This window comes from Haliaeetus leucocephalus, unplaced genomic scaffold (assembly GCF_000737465.1).
Source record: "Haliaeetus leucocephalus isolate CR32 unplaced genomic scaffold, Haliaeetus_leucocephalus-4.0 Scaffold395, whole genome shotgun sequence".
Classification (NCBI taxonomy): domain Eukaryota; kingdom Metazoa; phylum Chordata; class Aves; order Accipitriformes; family Accipitridae; genus Haliaeetus; species Haliaeetus leucocephalus.
In genome coordinates this window covers 4,347,164-4,368,765 of record NW_010972831.1, presented here as the reverse complement: position 1 = coordinate 4,368,765, position 21,602 = coordinate 4,347,164, and the positions used below count along the sequence as shown (strand labels likewise).

The following is a 21,602-nucleotide window of genomic DNA, read 5'->3' as shown; positions in this document are numbered from 1 at the left end:
AGTGTAAGGAGGTGATGTATTAGCCTTTTTCTAATTAGCAATTTGCTTGGCTCCTGAAAACAGACATGTAAGAGACTACAATGTCATCTCTTCATCAGTGAGGGGAAGTGGACAATTCAATGTAATTAAATATAGACTGGTGTGCTAAACCGTAATCTCCTACCTCTTTCTCCATGGCTGCTTGGTGCTTTTTAATTAGCTTTTCCATTTCTGCAGCAAAATTGTTACGCTGTGTTTCAAGATCTTTGTCCAACCTGAGGCGATGCTCGTCCATCTCTGCCTTCAGTTTATTCTCTAATGCCATCAGTTGCTTCTGGTGTTGCCGTCTCATACGTTTATAGCCAGACATCTGCTCTCGGAGTTCAGAGTCTTGTTCGTGTTCCTGCATTTGCCTTGTCACCTAGGAAGATAACCACATCGGGCCAAAGTAAGTTAATGCTTCTTAATCTGCTTTTCAGCAGTCTTCAAACCACAAAATAAAACTATTCAGTAAAGAAATATGATTTTGTTGTAAAAGAAACGCACACATCCTAATGGCAGCAGAGCAGATTAAAAACTGAATTCTGCTGTAGAAGATAGGTTCTCATGGGCTCCAGCAGAAAAACTGTACAATTGTTATAAAGCTGGTACTAAATAATGTCTTTTTAGCCCACTGCAATGAGGGTGCATCTATACACACACGCACACACAAATACACAAATATACATAATACGCATATGAAAATAAAAGCCAGCTTACTATTATAAACAGTTTCCTATATTCTACTAGGCATATTGGTTTTGAAAATATCTAATATACAAAAATTACATTTGCTCAGGTGTCGCATTTAAACTTTTATTAACTTACATTAAACTATTTCAGTGATAATATCTCAGCCAACAAGGGCAGCTCATATTCTGATGAAATCTTAAAAGCTCTAAGTAATTTCACAGAGCAATGTTCAAAGGCAACCCGTCCTATACAACCTCATCAAAATAAGAACCTTAACATACCAGCGATGCTGTGCGTATAGTAGCAAAGTGCTCTCGGTTGCGATAATGAGACTTGTGGCGAGATACTTGGGGAGGAGACTGGGGTTCTGATGCCCTTGTTCGAGGATCTGACTCCTCTCTGTAGTTTTCTTCCTCCTTATCAGCAAATATTAACATGAGAGAATAAAGAGAATCTGTGTTACTAGGGATTTTTATTTTGGTCTGGTTCAAAAGACATTTAAAAGGAAGAAAAAACATTTTACATTCATCAGCCTTCAAAGATCCTCCTGCCAATAAGCTGGATGAAGGAATATACTGCAACAAGTGCTCTGATCTAGGATCTTTGCTTTTGGAAATTTCACTGTGCATTTTTATTACTGAGAGAAAAATTACTAATTAAAGCTCAAAATGAGAAAAATAAATGGAAAACTGAAAACTGAGTTAAAACAGTTTACTTCAACAAAACATAGAAGCTATAAAGTAGATTATACCAAGTCTGAAAGACAAAAACAACGTCTTTGTAACCCTGAAAGACAGAGGAAGATTTTCATTACACCCACTACAGAAATACCTCAAAGCAAGTTTTAAAATTTGTCACGGTGTATTCCACATTCTTATTTTGAGTTTGTCATTCATCACAGAGCGATTAGCAGTTAGATATGATATACTAATTAACTCCCTGAGGAAATACCTGCGTCTCTGTTGCATATCTGGGCAAAGAACAAAACATTCTAACCACACCTATCATTAGCTAAGGAAACGTTACCGCTTTGCGAAAAGGTGCGATAACCCCTCCATAGCAAGAGCAGCATGGTTCAGAGGGACGCTCCCCAGTTTATCCTTCATCATGTAGAGGTAAAGCAGGGGAAGTGGTTTCACAGCTTGCCGTCGCCAGAGTGCTGCATTTCTTTTTCCATGCATCTTTGTTCATTAAACAAATATTCGAATCAAGTGCTGGGAAGCTGCGTACTTCAGGAACAGATTTCAGCCACTACTGTGGATCCTGTATTTAAGAATTCACTAACTAGAAGGTAAAAAGGTGGAACTCTCACATCCGTTTGTCCCATGAAGCAGTGCTGCAAATTAAGGGCATCCACTAAATAAACCTATTCGCAACCTGCCGTTCCAACTCCTCACGGTAAAGCAAACTGCTTTTGAAACAATTCAATAAGTAAAAGATTTTTTAGTGAATCAACAGAAATGAATGATTTTTACAGCAATATTCCAAAGTTTCCAGCATGCATTAATATATTTAGGGCACAATATTAGAACCTGCAGAAAATGACTTGGGATAGGAAGCATTTGACTTTTTGTCATCGTGCCAACCAAACCCTGTCCCATTTTACACCTTCAAAGTTATCCAGTAAAAACCCAATGCTTACCGGCTTTAAATGAATGACAGAGCTATTTGACATCACGGTGTGGTCCCCCTCCATCATATCCAGCTCGCTCTTATCATCCGAGGCATCTGGAAGACTGTTAACACTACTGCTTTGGCTACTGGCACTGATAGACATACTAGGAATGGACTGATTACTTCCGACACTATTCACTGTTCCTGTCCTGCCAACACCGTGATCTTGTTCCTAGGAGAAAGGAATTATTAAGAAAATCCAAATCCATCACTGTTGTATCTATGGACATTACCAAATGAAATGTTCATTCCATTCCTTTCTAAGGGCATCTACCTGCCACGTGATGGCAGTTCCCACCCTCCAGGCATTGCCATGAAACATTTCTCTTGTGGGATGCCAGGGAGAGAAAGAATCAACCTTGTCAAGATTAACTGGCTGATGTCAGATTCTTTTCAACAGCGAGTCTGTTAACAAGCTGAACTCTATCATGTATCAGCAACAGCGTGTCACCAGAAACTGTTCTGACACCAGCATCATCTAAGTGCTCAGCTGGGACCCTGCACCTTGCACAGTTCCTTTCCGTACATGACAGAACTGCAATCTAGAGGAATCTCAATTTCTGCATGGTGATTGCAGCATGCAACCCCGAAAAGATACTTTTTTTTTTTTAAATCAAGTACAGATTTCTATGTCTTAGACTCAGAACAACATTCTCCAGACAAAACTAGAAGACTGTCAAGGGCCTTGTACATATGGTCAAAACAGACGTTAACTGCAGTTGCTGAAAGAGTCCTCACGAAGCCTTACAAACAGGCAAAGAAAGCTAGGATTTACAGAACTGGAAGCTAACTGTTCAAGCATGAACACATGGCACAGCTTCTTGCCAGCACTAGGCATCTACCCTGTTTGTCCTTGTTTGTGCCTTGAGGTAGCTTTATTCCAAGCATAGAGGGGAAGACAGACTTTACAGTCAGGTATGTAAACAGCCTCCATTCGTTTTAGCAATATCTGAGTTGTGGTTATTTAAATGACAGCATCATTCTCCGGTTCAGTGATGAAATCCAAAGTTTCTCTCACCTCCTCCTCCTCCTGTGTTTCGACTGCAGGGCCATTGTGCGCCTCCTGGAAGAGGAGCTTCTTCATTTTACGATACTGCAGGTTGTCCAGTTCTCTCACTGCATCCTTTGTTCTCTGAATCAAGTCTATTAACACCGTTTCAGGCCGCTCCCGAAGAACAAACATGTGCTGTAGAACACACAAATAGGTGAGTGACCTCTTATGCCTCCATCGCACATGCTTTGAGGATAAAATTATGAGCACTAGTTGGGTTTGTTAGCCCTCTTCCCTGAAAAGGAGGAGAATACCTTCACAGCTTACACTGGCACTATTTGTAGGCTTCATGATCCAGATAGATTTCAGAATGATTACTTTCTGATGGGAGAAGTAAAGATGTAAAAAAACCAGAAATGGTATTTCATGTACCATGAAAACAGGCTCTGTTTAAACCTAGACTTCTTTGGATGTTGGGGTATTTAGAGAGTTATCTACTTGTGGTTTAGAGGGGGAAGAGCAACAAATAACATATAAATGCTAAAGGTGTTAGACTGGTTAAGTATCTCTGACCAAATGTTAATTAACACAATCGGCTAACTCCCACTTTAAAACCCTTTTCCTTGTTTAGAAAAGCTTGATAATCAAATATTCAGCATATAGCTCTGAGTCATAAAATGGACTGTGAACCTTCAAGCGCAGCCCTAGAACATTTAGCCACGTTATGCTCTTTTTCTGGAAATATTCACTGCATTTCACTGCAAAGGTGGCTACATTTTGCCAATAGGTAAAACAAGTCCTGTCTATGTATGTCAGAAGCAGCTTTTGCAGTCTCCAGATGAAATGTGCTGTGCAAGCATGAGTCATTATTAACACCACTGCTAGTTTCATTTTGTTCCTTTGGAGAACTGCATTGCCATTTCCAACATGTCACATTCCCTACCTGTCTCTATTAAAGTGGCATGCAGCTGTTTCAGACTATAGATATGGAAGTAATACATTCACAAACATTTAATTTCCATCAATGTTCTCTTTAATTGCAGTGCATTGCTCAAAATAAAACCAATCTGCAGAATTCTGAAATGGCAGGACTACACACCCACACTGAAACCTCTACTGGATAATTGCATTTAGTTTCCGAATACACAGTTTTTAGAGGCAAAAGTCCTCAGAACCATTTAGGTAAAAACATGCAAAAAGGTGATGATAAAACCTTCGTAAATAGCATCCATTGCCCTACAATGCAAAATTTTGGAAAACCGTTGTTTAGCAGAAACATGGCTGGGATAAAAAAACCCAAAACAACAAAATAACATCACGAGCACTGTAAAGAAAATGACAAGTTAGTAAAATTCTGAATGCCACATGATGCCACAAAGGAAATCCATCGAAGTCACACTTACAAAAAAGCAGCTTTAACACCTAACTTCTACGCGAGTTGCGTTCACTTAGGAACATTTCAGCTTTTTGCAACAATCTACCACATTGGCTTTGTTTCCAGACTAGAGTAAGGAAAACCAAGTATCTGCAGCATACAGGTGCACAAATGAAGAAAAAAAAAAAAGCTAAGAAATAAAGCAAGAGAAAACCTGCAGACAGCTGAGGCTTATTCATGTCAAGGAAACGTATGGGGAAGAAAAACTGCTTTCCTCTTGCCCCCTTTCCCCCAGGGATACTATTAGAACAGCGGATTTCAGTTCTACGTGTAAAGCACATAGGTGATGGGAGAGGATAAAAAGCCTTTAGGTGTGTATATAGCATAGAATAAAGAGGGAAGTAACGAAAGGTATTTGTTAACTAGTGCATGGCAGCTCTGTCAGGATTAATTATAATCACTGGAAGGATAGACTGAGCTTAAGAAACTGAAACTCTTGACAAGTTGATGGTCATCCAGTGTCACTTGATGGGGTGTCCTTTTATGATGAGAACCATGCTGGCTAGGAGAGTCACCTGGGGAACTGCCTGAGACACTGCAAAGGGGCAGTAAAGCTAGGACTGCCAGCTCGGTACACTCCACAGCACCCTCAGCTCAATAGGGATAACGGGCAGAGACAGCATTGTTAACCGTAACCTAGTATGGTAGGTGAGACAGAAGAACATCTCAGGGGATGGCCCCTTTTTAATACCATGTGGAAAAGAAAAAGGACAAGCAAGCCAACCTTCAGAAGCTCCTCTGATGTAGGCCTGTCTTGAGGAATTTTCTGGAGGCAAGAATCTACGAAGTTTCGAAAATAATCAGACCTGTGGCAAGAAGAGGGGGAAAAAAAAAATCCATCTGAGTTAACGACCCAGTTTAATTCATTAAGGAATCAAGATACTCACATCTGGGTGCTCCTAGCAGAAAGAGTGGGGAGAAACCACACAGACCCAGTACTTCATACTACAGCCTCTGACATCCCTAGTCAAGCCAAAGGCCACTGCTGTTAGTAGGTAGATCCCTTTAACCTCAGCTTCCAGACAAAATGTTTCAGCTTAAGAATGCAAAAATATTAGCCAGTTCAAGAGGAAGGAAAGTTCTGTATAGAAGGCAGACACCCATATATCTCAGTGCAAGCATCAACCCTGTCAAATTCTACATTGCACAAACTCTTCAAGGTCTAACCAGAGCCCCTGCCCTGTTCCACCTCTGTGTGCCAGTGTTTCACCCACAAACTGTATTAGCACACAATCCCTGAAATGCCTTTGGCCCCTCAGACACAACTTCTACACTATTGTGCAATCTGTCACAAGTAAGACTTAAGGTCATGATTTGTTCAGTAACTTCTCTCCTTCTGTATGCTAAAATTCTGTATTTTGCCCTTTCTCTGACTACAGGTTTTCAGAAGGGCAGGATTATACCCTGAAAACAGCGGCACATCAGTTGTACAAAGTTTTATTTCTTTCCTCTCCCACCGCTCCCCCCTCCCATCATGTAATGGGGAGTTTTGCTACTGCAATACTTCAGTAAATTAAATTATTGCATTTTTTGGTCAGAAAAATGCATAAAATGAGTTGAATGTTTTGTCAAGCACCAGGGTGTGAAATAGCCTAACCAGAAAATCTCAGAAGTAGAAAAAATTTCTAAAAATAAGGTAAAATGTATTATGTTAGAGGCCTAGGACTATGGCTCGGAAAAACATAATTAGGAAGTTTTTTAACTTTTAAAATTAGTTTACTGTGTTTGCTGTTTCAAAAGACAGTTGCTGAGGCTGGGAGGCACAAAATGTTACTACTGTGCTTTATTCTTCTGAAATTTATGCAACAGACACTTGCCACACACAAGCAGTGTCTTCATCTTGCAAAGCACTACTTCAACAAAACAAGATTTAGGAATTGACAGTGTGGTTTGCGATTAAAAAACACTAAAAACCACATTTTTGGCTAGCCTGGGAGCTTCAAAAGTTTACTGACCATTGAACTGAATTTTTTTACAGGATCTTATGTTCTTCCAGCAGCATGTCCTGTTTCTACTACATTCTAGAGTCTAAAATGCATATTTAGCAATTGGTCAATTTTGTATATAAAATGTATAGTGAACCTAATAAGAACCTTCCAGCTCACATCCTCCCAATAGGAATCCAGCCATTTCAAGAACTCAGCATGACAAAGCACTCCATTTACAGCAATTCCCTACTACATTCCTCCCTCAGTAATACTCACCATTCATTAGACTGTAGTGTAGGGGATTCATTCTGCGCTATGTGATATAAGGCACTCATTGCGTTCATATTAAACAAAGGAGGCTTCCTTTCCGCTACACACAAAAGAAAATAGTTTTTATATAGGGAGATAGTCTCATGTTTTTGCTCTTTTTTAGTTTACATCCCTTTAAAAAGAAAACCACATCAGCAGAATCACTATTGCCTGAACATGGAACCCCAAACCAACCCTACCCTGCAATCAGACAGATATGTTGGCATATGTCCTATACCACTGCAGAAGATGAAAGCACTTTGAAGATCAAATGCCTTGTCCTCTCAAGCTTTTAAATTACGTGGTTTATCATAGTTGAGTTCTCTGACTCATTTTAACATACTAAAATAGGAGTAAGTTAACAGTAAGCTCTGTACTCGGTGTTTAGCCACTAAGCATTCTTGGTTACGTACCCCCCCCCCCCCTTTTTTTTTAACTACAGTTGCTAAAAAGCTAACAAATATTTAATTCTAGAAGGACAGCAGCGATGAAGAAAAAGCTGGTTACAAGAACCATCAAATCACACTTAGCTGACTAAGCACATGGGCAGGAAGTCAGTAACAGGCCAACTCTTTATACTATTTTGAGAGTTGCATTCTCTTTGGCTCTTCTCTCTCTTTCAAGCTTGTGTTACTCTTATAGACTGACACAGCATGAAAGCTTAATGAGGAAGGAGATGATCTCACTGTAACAACAAAATCGAAGCTTCATCAGAATGTTTATGGGGTAAACCTATAAAGCTCAGCCTTGCCATAAACATTCCAGAGAAGCTGGTCAGGCCACGAGGACCTTCCTACACTAGTGAAAATGTAAAAGAAAACTTTCCTTCCCCCCCAAAAAACAAGCAAAGAAAAAATAATGCTAGTTTTCTTATTCTGCTTTTCAATTTTGAGTTGAATAGTAGCAGTAAGCTATGTATCGGAGACCACAGTTCACTCAACGCTATCACAGGATGGACTAAGCCCTACAAATTCCTCAGAACAGGTAAATTGAGGAGTTAAGCCTTTCCTCAAATGTAGCACTTCACCTTCTCTAATCTGTCAGATAACTAGTTGCTGCTATCGAGGATCAGACTGATTATCCATTAAACTATTTTAATTGACCTCTTAAACTATTTTTAACTGGCTGTTCTCCCTAGCTTTTTTTTCTTAACTCACCTGAATAAAATAGAAATCTTCAGGAAACTCAGTGAGGCCATTTCTAAGACTAAGTGATAATTTGAGAAGGCTACTAGACATCTCATTTTTCTGCTTTCTTCCTTCTCGGCTTATCCAAACCAACACAAATGAGATAACCACACCGACCCAGCCTACAACGCTCTACTGTCCTGACCTAGTCTCACCTCCCACCACACTAGAAGCCATAGACGAAGCCTAACGCTTCATATTGCAAAAACGCAGCGTGCAGGAAGGCACCCGGGGGTGTGGTGGCCATGAGCTCACTGCATTCCTGGAGCACTGCAGCCAGCCAAGTCTCCTTACTCCACTCGGAGCAGGATTCTGTCATGACAGTCACACCCCTTCAACTTGCTTTATATTGGCAACCAAAAAAAATCTCTGCTCTGAAGAAAGAATCTATTTCACGTCCTGGAAGAAAGTGAAGTTGACAGTTTGGAATGCCAGACAGCATTTTTAGCTAAACTGTGCAGTTCACATGGATTAGCGTGTTCCTGAGAGCTCTTGCTGCCCAGCCAGGCTGCTCCTCCACTGACATCGGTTTGGAGTACGAGCAATGAGATCTGACAAGGATGGTAGGACAGCCTCAGGTGCAACGAGCACCACTGAACCTCACCATCCTGAGGAAAACATACAGCTAAGTGCTTCTAGAGAGCTGGATCCTGACTAAAATCCGAGTAGTGCTGTGCATGGTGGTGTGCTTCCATGAGTGTATTTTTGTTCCAAGAAAATACTACATGTTAAATTTAAATAGAATGCCATACTAACATAGTCCTTCTAAATTGACATTCTGCTTTAAGGAGTCTGTTCTAACAGCAATGCCATCATTTCTTTGGGGTTTGATTTATAGATTACCACTTCAAAACTGGATTATTCTGTATCTTTTTCTTAAAAAAAACCAACAAACAAATGAACTATTCACAAGTGAAAAGATACACTGCATATAGCTTTGAAGCTGTCCACTTATCCAAAACTTCATTATTGGAGGACTTGTTAATGTATCTTAAATTTTCATGCAAACAATATCAACTTGTATCATTAAATATATTTTTACACTGGTACTTTTATTGGTTCATTTCTAAAGCTGTTCAGCAAATAGGGTGTTTTTCAGTTCAGAAGTTAACTGCCTCTCCCACAGAACGCGAACACCTTTAATGAAATAGCTTGGCTATTTTCTTTGTCTAGAAAACTCTTCTTCTTCGGGTAATGAAAACACCAGTTCAATAAACATCAAATTGGAGACTTAGCCTTGAATTCTAGAGAGCACATTTAGATCTTTTCTCTAAAACTCAAGTCCCAGAGAAACCTGGACAAGAAAGGAAGCATAGATTTCCTGCACTGTGATTCAGCTGAATAAGTTCTAGGTATTAAATAACTACATTTTATAATTTTTCAAAGAAAATAACTTACCTAACTCAATACAGGTAATTCCAAGAGACCAAACATCTACTTTGCCATCATACTGCCCTTCATCCATGGCTAAAATCACTTCTGGGGCCATCCTAAAATACGAAATTGGTGCTCATAAAATTCTGGGCAATGGAACACATTATCATCATCAGAATTTCAATGAAACAGGCTGTTTTGCTGATTTCAGCTACCATAAACAAATCATTCCCCGACAGACCAGGCACCCACACTAGTACAAGCCTGTAGAGAGGCTGCGCAATGTTCTCCTACTCTCCTACTCTGAGAGTTCTCCCAGCTCTCCATTTATGAGTATCACCACCTTCTCACCCTCCCACATTTCCAATAGTTTAGCTGGCTGGCTAACTCTGGTGAAATAATTATAGCATGCAGTTGTGTAAACACCACAGATTAGGTGTAAGAGATCAAAAGCATACAAGGGATCTGCAAAGGGTTTTGTTCAATGAACCTGGCCTTTCCTATGAAAGAAAAAACACTTCAGTTATTTCAACAACCAGACGCGGTAAGAACATATGAATTGTTAAAACAACTGGGGGGTGTGATTAAAATATATTACAGATGATTCAATCCCACCTCTACCACTTAAAGTCAGCATAAGTAGAACAACAATTTTTATTAATTTCTGTGAACTACAAATACAAGGATTCACAATTTCTTGAAGTCAGAGCCTACTTACTATTTAATCTTTTTTTTGCAAAGTACATTTTATCCCTACCACAACCAGAAGATTACAAAGCTAGCTCCAACAAAGCCCAAGTGTATTACATCCCAGTAAATGATCTTTTTACTTCACAAAGCCAGAAATGCATAAAACTCTTGGCTTACCAATATGGCGTCCCCACAAATGAGTTGGCAGGAGATGCTATGGAAGCAGACCCAAAGTCAGCAAGTTTCACCTGTCCTGGCTCTGTCAGCAGGATGTTTCCTGCCTTGATATCTCTGGTTATAGAATACAAGTATCAGTATTACTCCTCTCCAAATAAGAAAACTTTCTATAGGACAGACTACAAAACACACCAGTATTCACATGTTCAAGCTCCAGAATACCCACATTTCCTCCAAATACAAAACATTTAACCTTTAGGTTAATTGCTTAGCACGGCCTTTGATCTTGGAATTTAGTTTGTCTTAAAAATCAACTTAAAATGGCACACCTGGATAAGCTCCATATACAGTTCAGCAAAACCTTCTGAACCAACTACGTCCTTTATAAATGTTTTTCAGAAAGTCCTAATAATGTAACTATTCAAATCCTTCATCCTACTAAAATGCAGCAGATACTTTAAACACAAAGAACATTTGCATCCCATACTTACTGTGTACTTCTCAACATGTGTGTTCATGTAAAACTAATTTTTCAAGTATTAGTGCTCCCCCCGCCCCAGCAATCTTTGCCTTGCAGTTGCTACAAGCTATTTAGGTGAACTCAGCCTGCCTTGCTATTCACTGCTTTAGGGAATAATCAGCATCGTATCAAGTATTGAAAAGCCTAGCAGATTCAAAGCAATTCTGCAGAAATTATGAACACCAGCTGTAAGAGATAGTGCATATGGAGATACATAGCTTGCTAGTATTTGACTACTATAAATCACTAGTTTGGGAGCATATGGGCCCTGCGAAAAGAAAATCTCTGCTTACAAATACTAACTTTGGGACGAAGGGGATACAATCAACAAAATAAATTACCTGTAAGTGTGTGAGACAGCAAAAGTATAACCACTTACCTATGGATCATATTGTGAGAATGCAAGTATGCTAATCCCTGGAGAGCACCATGGGTAATTGCTGCTATTTCCACTTCTTGCAATGGCTTTTTATGAACTTAAGGAAAGAATTTATTTGAAATTCAATATTAAAGAAAACAATGCAGTTTGCAGCATGCAAGTGAGTACTGTTAACAATGTAAACAGAGAGAAAACACTAGAAGTTCATTTTTACTAGGTTCAGTATGAGAAGCAAATGTAAAAATAGTTTGTAGTGTACATTCTATAATCAGATGTAATCTTCTAACTGTAAAACGGCAGCTATTTACTATCAAAAAGAGACTACTTTGCAACCACAAACTACATTCCTGTCAGTTCTGTGACCATTCTCCTAAATACCTATTTGTGACTCAATATTCAATTTTCCATTAATGAAGCTAAATCCCAAACCCTAGAACTTTATGACAATTCATACATGAATAAACTGTAGCAATACAGATGACTCTCCAGTGGCTCAGCCTTTTGTCCTGAAACGCTTCTGGCAAGGAAAGGAGATGAAAAACTTACTGGCCACACATATATCTTCAAAGAAAGTTCACTTCAAGTAGCCTGATAGAAAAACGACCATTTAACAAAAGCCCTCATCAAGCAAAACCCTAATACTGCTGCAGTGCTATTTTAGTCAACAGGCCTACAGTTGTTAGTAAGTATTAGGATCAACAGCAAGGGTTTTCAGAAATAAATCTTGAACTGTCATGACGGGAGAACCTTAAACTCTGAAGAAAAATAGCTGACTGACAACTTTAAAATATGAACCAAGGCACCTAGGAAAGCCGACATTCTACAGAAAAACCATTACAGACGTGCAAGAATTTGAAAAACTGCACCTGTTCACATACACTCTGCCCCCAAATAAAACTATATACTCAAGGATGATTCTGTGATGCTGTAACTACACAATACTATACTTCTGACTTTCAATGAAATAAACGTGCGTGCCATACCTTCTAGTAAGTCTGATGCTGATCCTAAGCAATATTCCATAACAAGCTGTATGGGAAGAAATCAAAATAGTTGTTAGAAAATCTCTAATAGTAAACGTATGTTTTCTAGATTTCTATGGAGAAATCTAGAAATAATCGCTGATGCATACAATGCAGACTGCCATAACAAAATAAGTATTGCTTATAATATAAGCTCCATCCTAGCACTGTCACACTGACCCCTCCCACAAGGACAGCTCTAACTGGAACTAGCACAGCCTTCCTGGGTAAGATAACAAGTAACAAAACTTGTAAGGAAGGCAAAAGCATATTCATAACCAGTTATGTATTGCATTACATACCTTATTTTATATGCACATACTTAACAGGAATGTTAAATTGCACTTAACAAGCTTATCCGAGTATTAAAGGGCTATTTAGGGATTTACTAAAGATTTTGTCCCAGTCAGTTTTCAAAAAAAGAAACTAAAACTTTGTCCTACAGATTTATTGAAGCTAATACGTGAACAGTACTTACAGTTTAAACTATTAGTTCAGCAATGTGATTTCTTTAGTATATCATACTACAAAAACTTTGTCAATGAGAAGCGTACGTCACTTTTTGTTTGACAAAATGCTGCTTCTGCACAGCTAATTGCATCTATCCCTACACACATATTTTTATGCACACAAACTCAAATAACCCAAATTTAGTTTGGGATGGTTGGGGTTTTTTTGTTTGTTTAAATCAAATGTATTCATTTAATTAGGAGATGACAGCCAGAGATAAAACCAGCTAGTTGATTTTTTCCTCAGTGTGTGTGTTCAGGTGACATGACAACAGAAGTAAACGATATAAAACAGAATAATTTAGTTAGTTAACAGAAATACTAATGACTCAAAATATACTTTAATTACAATTATCAGTAGGATAATTCTAACCTATTCCATTAAAGTACAACAGAACACCTACTTCTGGAACATATTCAGTCAACCTGTAAAGTACTGAATCATTAACACGCTAGTGGCATACCAAATGCATTGTTAAATGACCTGCAAGTATCTAATAAAGTTGCTATATTTGTCTCCCAGGCAGTACAAGTGAAATTCTCACCTTTCCTTACGGCAAGAAAAGTGATGGATAAATTTTACACACCCCCCATTTATCATTTATTTCAAATACTCAGTCCATCAAGGTAAGTACACTAGAACAACAGCACAATCGCCTTACTCTGCAAGTGAAAGGGAAAATTTCCCTAAATCTTGTTTCCAAAAACTACATTCAGTTTTGCTGAGCATCTGTAAGGTCCTTGGTTATTCCCATCTGAGTCTGTGCAATGCAAGTGTTCAGGTGCCTCTTGAAAGCCAGCTGGAGATATTTTAAAGCGCCCTTAACCAAGGCAAGAAGTGCAGAGTGCAGCAGACGCTTACCCATGCTGTATGCTCCCGCAAATAGCAGCCTTTGTATTCTATACTGTTAGGGTGTTTTATTCTTTGGAGGAACTTGACTTCCTTAATAATATCCTGCCATTTCTGTAGAAAATAAAAGGAATAGAAAGACTTAATAAAACTGTTACCTTTTTTTTGGTTGTTGTTAAGTTAGTATGTCATTTAATTATTTTAAGAGGCAAAATCATCTTAAGGTTCCAAATCAGAATAAATATACATCAACATCATGATGTTCACTGCTTAACTCTTCAACAGATCTACAAAGTAAGTTGTTGATTGATTAGGCTGTATGTAAGGATCTCTCATCAATGTAATAGTTTACACGTGTGCATAGGATATACTGGTAAACAATATCTGAGCAAGTCCTCAAAAAAGCAGCGATCCTTTTTTAAGGGATACCACTTCTGTTGTCAGATCAAACATTTGTCCCAACCTGAAAGAGATGTGGACAATAAGTGTCCTTCAGCAGGATCAGCTCTCGCTTAACTGTTGTAGATATAAAGACCTATCCCTACTAGTAACTATATTACACTGGATGAGGCTCCATTTATCAGCCACCAAATATCTGACTACATTCTTGATAATGTTTCTCTATTACTAGTTTAGTCTTCACAAGGACTGACTTAAAATGAGTTACCTACCAGATAAGGGAATGGTCCTGCAGGAGTATAAGAATAAACAGAGAAAACAAAATCCAGGTTTATAATAAGGGGAGCTCTGCCAGTGCAACTTTAAAGTACAGAAGAGGCCAAAATGTCATGTTCCAACATGTGCCTAGACACTGCCATTACCCCCCTCGGAGGAAATCACCAAGTCCTCCCATTTGCTGCATATCCACACCTCCTCAGGCAAGAAAGGCAAAAGCTTTTAAGTGCAGCAGCAAAAATACAACTACCAGAAAAGATTTTCAAAAACAAATGCAGTAGCTGAAACCATTTAAGTATGCAGACGTCAACACAAGAGTGTTGACACTGAAAATGTTTTTGAGAAAGAGTATTAGTTCTAAAGTTAATCAGAGGTAGAGAAACCTCACCCAACACCAAAAGGTTCAAAAGCTGTTTTCCAGGTCCTGTTAATCTCTCAGCACACACTTCCTCAGGCAGACATGTGTGGTTAGGATTCACACAGGGACAGAGGTCCCATATACCCAAATGCTTTGGAAAACGTGCAAAATCCAAATCCTCCTCAATAAAAATTGTAGGGTTACAGAAACCAATTAAACCAGGGAACATGGTAGCCACAACCGAGGCAGCTGATTGACTAAGCATTTCTCAACACCAGAAATTTAATGAGAATGACATTAGTGCAGTTATACTAACATAAACTCTCTCACCAACACCCTCGTTTCAGTACAAGAACAACTTTAGTTGCCTTTTACCTTTAGCCTCAAAGGCTTTGAGGTACTAAGCAATAAAAGCCAAACCAAGAAAGCAACACGCTAAACTTCTATATTAGGAAGAGAGAGGTGATATATTAGTCAAGAGGTATCCATGATTCCCTGCGTAAAAAAAAAAAAAACTCTGGGATCACATTAAGAGCACAGTACTACATACGTCAAAGGTTTTTAACTTATTTTCAGTAAAAAACATGTCCCTATTTTAGAGAATAATTGTTGCCACCAATGATAAAATCTTATTATGAAACCAAAGTAAATATAAATGATACCAGAATGGCCTTAATCAATTTTCTTTACATAGGCTAGATTATAACTCTAGCAAACTTCCGAACAAAACAAATAAATATAGAAGTAAAATAGAAAGTGTTTTAATCCTGGTCTTATTACTTTCTTCAAAATAAAGAAACATACGCATTGGAGACAAACAAAAGCTATTTCTGAAGCATGCACAGTTTGTTTCATTCATGTGAATAGAGTATTTATAGCTCACAGTAATTAAAACAGTAGGACAAGTAGTAAGTACAAATTATTCTTTCATCAGTACACAGTTAAACAAGTCACCGTAGTGACAAAATAGAAACATGCATAGCAAATGTAACTATGAAGCTAGAATTTAGGACTGCTGGAGAGACACTGCCACCTCTACCTCCTACACAGATACACACACACACAGAGAAATGAAGGAATGGTTCAGCTCCATGTAGCGCAGATGATCAATACACAAAAGGCAGGTACAGAAAGCAACGAGTTGTTAGTCAAACTCATCGGAGCAAGACTGCTTCTAAGACTGGAATATAGAGAATGGAGGGAGGGAATCATAAATGCCTTGAACAACTTGCTTAAAATAAATACTTCTGTTGAAAAATCATGCCATGATTTGATAGATGTCATTTACCAGAAATAATACCAAATCAGCTGTTCATGTCATGTTGGGCTTTTCAAGAATCTGTATTAACACTTAAACATTTCAAGTATAAAATCAATTATCTCTGTTAAGCGTCCTAGGGAAAAAACACACATCTGGGGTGGCCATGAAAACATTTAACATTTAAATCTCAGAGGCCTACTTTTACAGACCTCTCTGCAAAGACTGCCTTAATCCCTAGCTCTGGCAGTTCTTCCATAATTATGCTGCTGTTCAGATTTTCACACTCATTCATTCACTGCTGTTTTGCTTTTGTTTTAGCTCCTCATCAGCACAGTCATTCTAGGGAAGGATGCATTCTGCCTTACTACTTTGTACAAGCAAGACTCCCTTTGAATCTCTCACTACTGCATCCATTGCTATTATTTCTTTGTCCAGTAAGCAACACGGTTATATTGAAAGGTATTTAAAATGGAACATTTAAGGTCAACAAGACATACTAACATACAAATCTACCATTTTTAATTTTCTTTTTCGCTTTCTACATATTTATCTGGTCCCATAAAGAGCCCTTTCTGTCTGGAAGAAGAGTCCTACCCACCTTTTCCAGGAGCAGACTAGGCAGAAATACAGTGTGAACAGTAAACTAATTTGTTTTGTTTACACAGTACCCTCATTCACCTTTACAGTTATAGGAAAGATTTCTCTTGCTGTAACCCAAGCTAATTAAAATCATCACAAATAATAAGTATTTGCAATGGTCAAGATTTAATATGCAACGTGTTCTACATACCTCATTGGACTGCTTCCCACTATATGACATTTTCTTGATGGCCACCACTTCATTGGTGCGCACATCACGTGCCTGTAACATGAAAACACGGTGCATCAGCTTCTTCAGATCATGATTTCCCATAAGACATAAACCAAACATACTCAAACAAATCTTTATCCATTAGTTAACATTAGCAAAGAGTTAAACTAAAGTATCTTTCAAGGGCTGTGACTGCTGCATCTCTTAGAAATTTCCTTCTGAAGTTAAAGATCACCCCCCTGTTTGTGAGACAAGGTATGACATTTTTCCATGCTCAGCATCCAGCAAGTCTCTGCTGGAGTCGAGTACCGTCACTTCTGAACTAAAAAGCACAGCTTATAAAAGCAGCTCTGATTCAAGCAGAATGGATTTACCCTAAATCAACTCCTCTCTCTGCCCAGGTCCATTCGAGACAAAAGCAAGGCTCAGCCCCCTTTTTCCATTCCAAACATAAGCAAAGATGTCACAGATGCACAGGAGATACCAGACAGCGGCGGCTTTCTCCCCAGTGCTCCCACAGATTAGCTTTTGTGTCTTAAAGGAAGGCAGATGATATACTGAGATGGCAGAGGTCTAAGTGACCCATCTTCAGATTCCTATTCAGACTTTCACTTTCTCAGTCCAATCATATTCTTATTTACACTGCACAATAAATGTACATGGGTTTTCACACTTCAAAGGCTGACTTCCTGACTTCAGACAGCAACAACCCAAGATAAGACTAGACAAGAAGTTTTGTTTCATTTAGCACCAAAGCAATGGCTCATTCACCCTGGCAGGAGAAGAGGCAGGGCTGCTTGCAGGAAGGACGACTCCAGACAAGACCCCAGCCACTCCTCTGTTAAGGATTTCAGCGGCACAGGAGGGTGGTGGAGGAAAAGACCTCCGAGTCTCTCTGATAAGAATAATCAACTTGGATAAGAAGCAAAATGATATAAATCAAAATAATGTGCACCACAGCATTCACTGACGACTGATGAAAAAGCTGATTTTTAATATATTTGTACTATCAAGCACAGCTTATCAGAACACGGATTAATGAAATACCAGGACTCTGCCTTTTGTAACAAGGTTTTTCAGTCATGTTTTAATTCTGCTGTTCATTCAAGAGATTCCCAGAATTCCCTGTCAGTCCTCATTTCAACCAGTTATGATAAGCTTGAACCAATAATATTTTTAGTTTTCTTTCTCTTTGAGAGGATCCTTCCTACTGCCTTCCTGATATTACCTCTAAGGCTGGGGGGACGACTATTTTTGGGTTTTGAGACAAAAAAGGAAGAATAAAATTCTGACTCCTAGATCTTTACTAATTAGAGACAATCTCTGAAACATTCAAATCAGTGAAGAACTGCAATAAAACAGGCAAGTACAATATTGGAGTAGAGCAGAAGGAACACAGCTCTAACAAAAGAGAGTGGGTTATTCTTCTGCTCCATCTGCAGTGTTCCAGTGTAGTAGGTTTCCTGTGTCAATAAAAAGCTATTATTACACTGCAGAGCAGGGAGTATGGTAAGGATAATACCAAAATGATTCAGAGGTGCCAGACTTGCAGTTTCTAAGAAACTAAAACCATGAGGTGAACCAGCAAAATTCATGTCAATTATGAAAGAAAAAAAAGAAACTTTCTGCCACTGCAGGATGTAACAGAAACAAAGAAAGAGACAAGAGTGAACACTCTTGGCCAGTTACCACATAAGCTAAATATACCACACCTTCTCAGGATCACCACTAAAAGAAAAGAAAGGTAGGCACAACTAACAATGAGAGACTAAACTGCATTTAAAAAAAGGCAGGGGGCGATTTCAGGGTTATATGGATTCTTCTACTTGTTAATTACTACCACATCTATTTATCATCAACATTTTTGGTCCAGGCTGTATGCAATGAAAGCAGCCTGGTGAGCGGGGTGCTATGGATTAGAAAACCCAAGCAAGCAAGCCCTGACTGTATTTGCCTAACACCTACAGTCCTTCATCACTACAGCGGGGCTGAGAGAACCATCCCAGCTGACACCCCATGAATGTTAAAATCGTGGAGTTTCATTTGCTTTTTTAGTTTCGTTGCTATCTTGAATAATTGAAAAAAGACAGTTCCTAGACAAGAGCCATGAAGATGTTACAAGGCCAGCTAACTTAAATGATCCAAATGAGCGAGGCTTGTTTTATGGCAGACATTTACATGCATACATCCTGCTTTCCTCTGAAAACTCCATACAAAGGATCAACATCTGGTGACCAGAGTAACTTCAGCAGTGATACAAGCAAAGCATGAGCAAAGAAAAGGTGGAGTATGTCATCGGCTTTGGTAATATGCTTTTAAGCAGTTATTAACTATAATCCAATATTACATTGATTAGAGAAAATTTGTTTGCATTAGCAGAATCAAAATCTTCTTAAAGAAACTTAAGAGAAGTTTTTTCCCTAGCTTTACAGGGGAATAAAGGACCCAAGACATACACTCCCCTACTTCAGTTCTTTATGCTTATTTAATTCACACTAAATTTCTCCCTCCGTTATGTTCTTCTCATCTCTTGGGCTTCTGTTTGAGGTATCCAGTACACTACATGAAACAGTTTAAGGTTGAAGATCCTAGACCTACCAGTAGTAAAAAGATACCATAATACAAACACAAAACTTAAAGGTTAAAACTTTGTAACACAGAAATAGCAACACCGTATCTTCTTTGTTGGAAACTCCCTCTTACTTGACAAAAATAAAGCCCCCAAATGGGTTGGAGTAGTGCAATGCACTGCTTACACTTGTCTTTTTGCAAGTGCCAAATTAGACGTACTTTCTGTCAAAGTAGTACAGTCCAAACACCAGCAAGTAATTGCACTCTTTAGTGAATAAATACCAATCTATAATGAATTGGTAGTCTAAAATGGTGGGGGGAAAAAGAGAAAGAAGGGCCTAGAAATTAATGACCTCTTACTTTCAATCCCTTTGTAGAAGGAGCGGGTAATGGGCAATCAGCCCTTACCACAACTACAGAGTTCGGGCAGTCTGCAAATGCCACAATGGCAGCTTCTTGCTGATGTTCGGGAATGCTGTTAGCATGCAGCTCGCAGGTCACCTCCAGCTGTACGCTGGTTCTCCATACCTGCGTGGTTCATGCATGCCTCGCAAGATACAGTGTTCCTGAAAAACTTCAGTAATATTTCCATAATAATATTTCTTCACAATAATATTTCTACATAGCAGGAAGACAGATTTGTCAGTTCTCTCCTTTTATATGCACTCTTTAACCAAAGTGAGTAAATGAGATCAAGTAAAGGGTGCAGGTGAGTACTGTTTCACTAGAAACCACTTCCTCCCCCAGATCTGTTCCCAGACAGTGGCGGCTCATAGTTTTAAGCAGGGAACAAAATTAAGAAGCTTTTCCTAATTAGTTCATCTGTGCTGCATTAAATTTGTGCTGGAAGGTTCCCAACATGGTCTGCTGCAATTATTAACAATGAATAGGCATCTCATAAAATACTGACACAAATGGCTTTCTGAAGGAAAATTGGCAGGTTTGGCCACACCTCCTATAATTATAAATGTGAAAAGGTTTTCTGAGGAAAATGTTTTTTTAATAAAGGTCTCACAGTATGCACTTTGGTTAACATACAGCAACCTGCAAATGAGGTTACCGTGAGACATCCCACCTCGGGTTGAGCTATACAAGCAGCCTGGGAAAAATTCTGCTGTCCAGACGTTCATGTCAAGTAAGTTTTATGCAGAGGAATACTGGGATTCTTGCCTGCAGTAGGGAAGGATGTGACAGGACAAATGACAACAAAAGCACCAACATTCAGGTGTCACACACAAAGAATGGCTTTAAGGGAGCCTGAGGGTATGCAGAAAGGGAGAGAGAACTCAATTTCTCTCAAGGAACAAGAGATAAGGAGATGATCAGACCAAAAGAACTGCATTGCCAGTCAGAATCGATGGAGTAGAAGTTCATGTTTTAATTTGCAGATAAATCCCTGCTTGCAGTGTAACGATGCACATAAAAGCACCAGGCAAGGGCCACATTTCCAGTTTTTCTTTTCAGTTTGCAAACACCTTACAGATGCTGCAAGTCTGTGAACGGACTGAGACTGTACAGACACACAAGAAAACATCTCTGCCCCAAACACCATAAAAAAAGATTCACAGTAGTTTCTTTTCCTCAATATGTTCAAAAAAGCCTACGTCCACAGTTTAAACGTGAAAAGAGACACAGCTAAAATTCACATGTCATGGAGCTACTTACAAAATAAACTGCTCCGAAGCTTCCATGGCCAATCTCTCGGAGATCTGTGAAGAGCTTTTCTGGATCTTCTTTGAAGAAGAGCTCTGCAATTTCTGGGTCCTTCAGGCTGCCCGCTCGGCTGGTTGATGGCATCCTGCTGGGCAGTTAGCCGACCGACTATCTGGGTTTAAAGTGCTGCCTCAACCCTTGGTTCATCTGTATGAATGGAGCCTCTTCAGCATGGATTACTGCAAGAAAAAGATTGCAATCCTTCACTGATTATCCTCTTCTCAGAGCCAGAAACAAAGCAACAGTAGAGCAGCTTCCACTTCTTCCAGAGCAAGCATCCCTGTTGTGTGAAGCAATACAACCTATCTGCTGAGATAATGTCACAGTCCCACTGTGACACCAGTGAAGCATTTCTATAGAACACCAACCAAAGTCAAAAGACAAAACGAGACACATTCCTTGCTCCAGCATCTGCTCAGTCACCTGCAGAGCAGTCAACAGAATCTCTCTGACCTAC

The 21,602-nt window shown here is 39.1% G+C and overlaps 1 protein-coding gene across 1 annotated transcript in view; it reads right to left on the bottom strand.

Annotated features, from left to right (window-relative positions):
* TAOK1 (TAO kinase 1) overlaps nt 1-21,325 on the bottom strand; it is a 37,546-nt gene extending 16,221 nt beyond the window's left edge. Inside the window, exons 1-13 of the mRNA XM_010573677.1 lie at nt 21,098-21,325; nt 16,841-16,912; nt 13,769-13,870; nt 12,359-12,404; nt 11,376-11,472; nt 10,477-10,590; nt 9,634-9,725; nt 7,016-7,109; nt 5,536-5,617; nt 3,404-3,571; nt 2,354-2,557; nt 993-1,127; nt 164-400 (exon numbers count right to left, since the gene is read on the bottom strand). Coding sequence (XP_010571979.1) covers nt 164-400; nt 993-1,127; nt 2,354-2,557; nt 3,404-3,571; nt 5,536-5,617; nt 7,016-7,109; nt 9,634-9,725; nt 10,477-10,590; nt 11,376-11,472; nt 12,359-12,404; nt 13,769-13,870; nt 16,841-16,912; nt 21,098-21,229 — 1,575 coding nt within the window. The 5' untranslated portion in view covers nt 21,230-21,325. The remainder of the gene's footprint in view (nt 1-163; nt 401-992; nt 1,128-2,353; nt 2,558-3,403; nt 3,572-5,535; nt 5,618-7,015; nt 7,110-9,633; nt 9,726-10,476; nt 10,591-11,375; nt 11,473-12,358; nt 12,405-13,768; nt 13,871-16,840; nt 16,913-21,097) is intronic.
* Nucleotides 21,326-21,602: the final 277 nt, after the last annotated feature.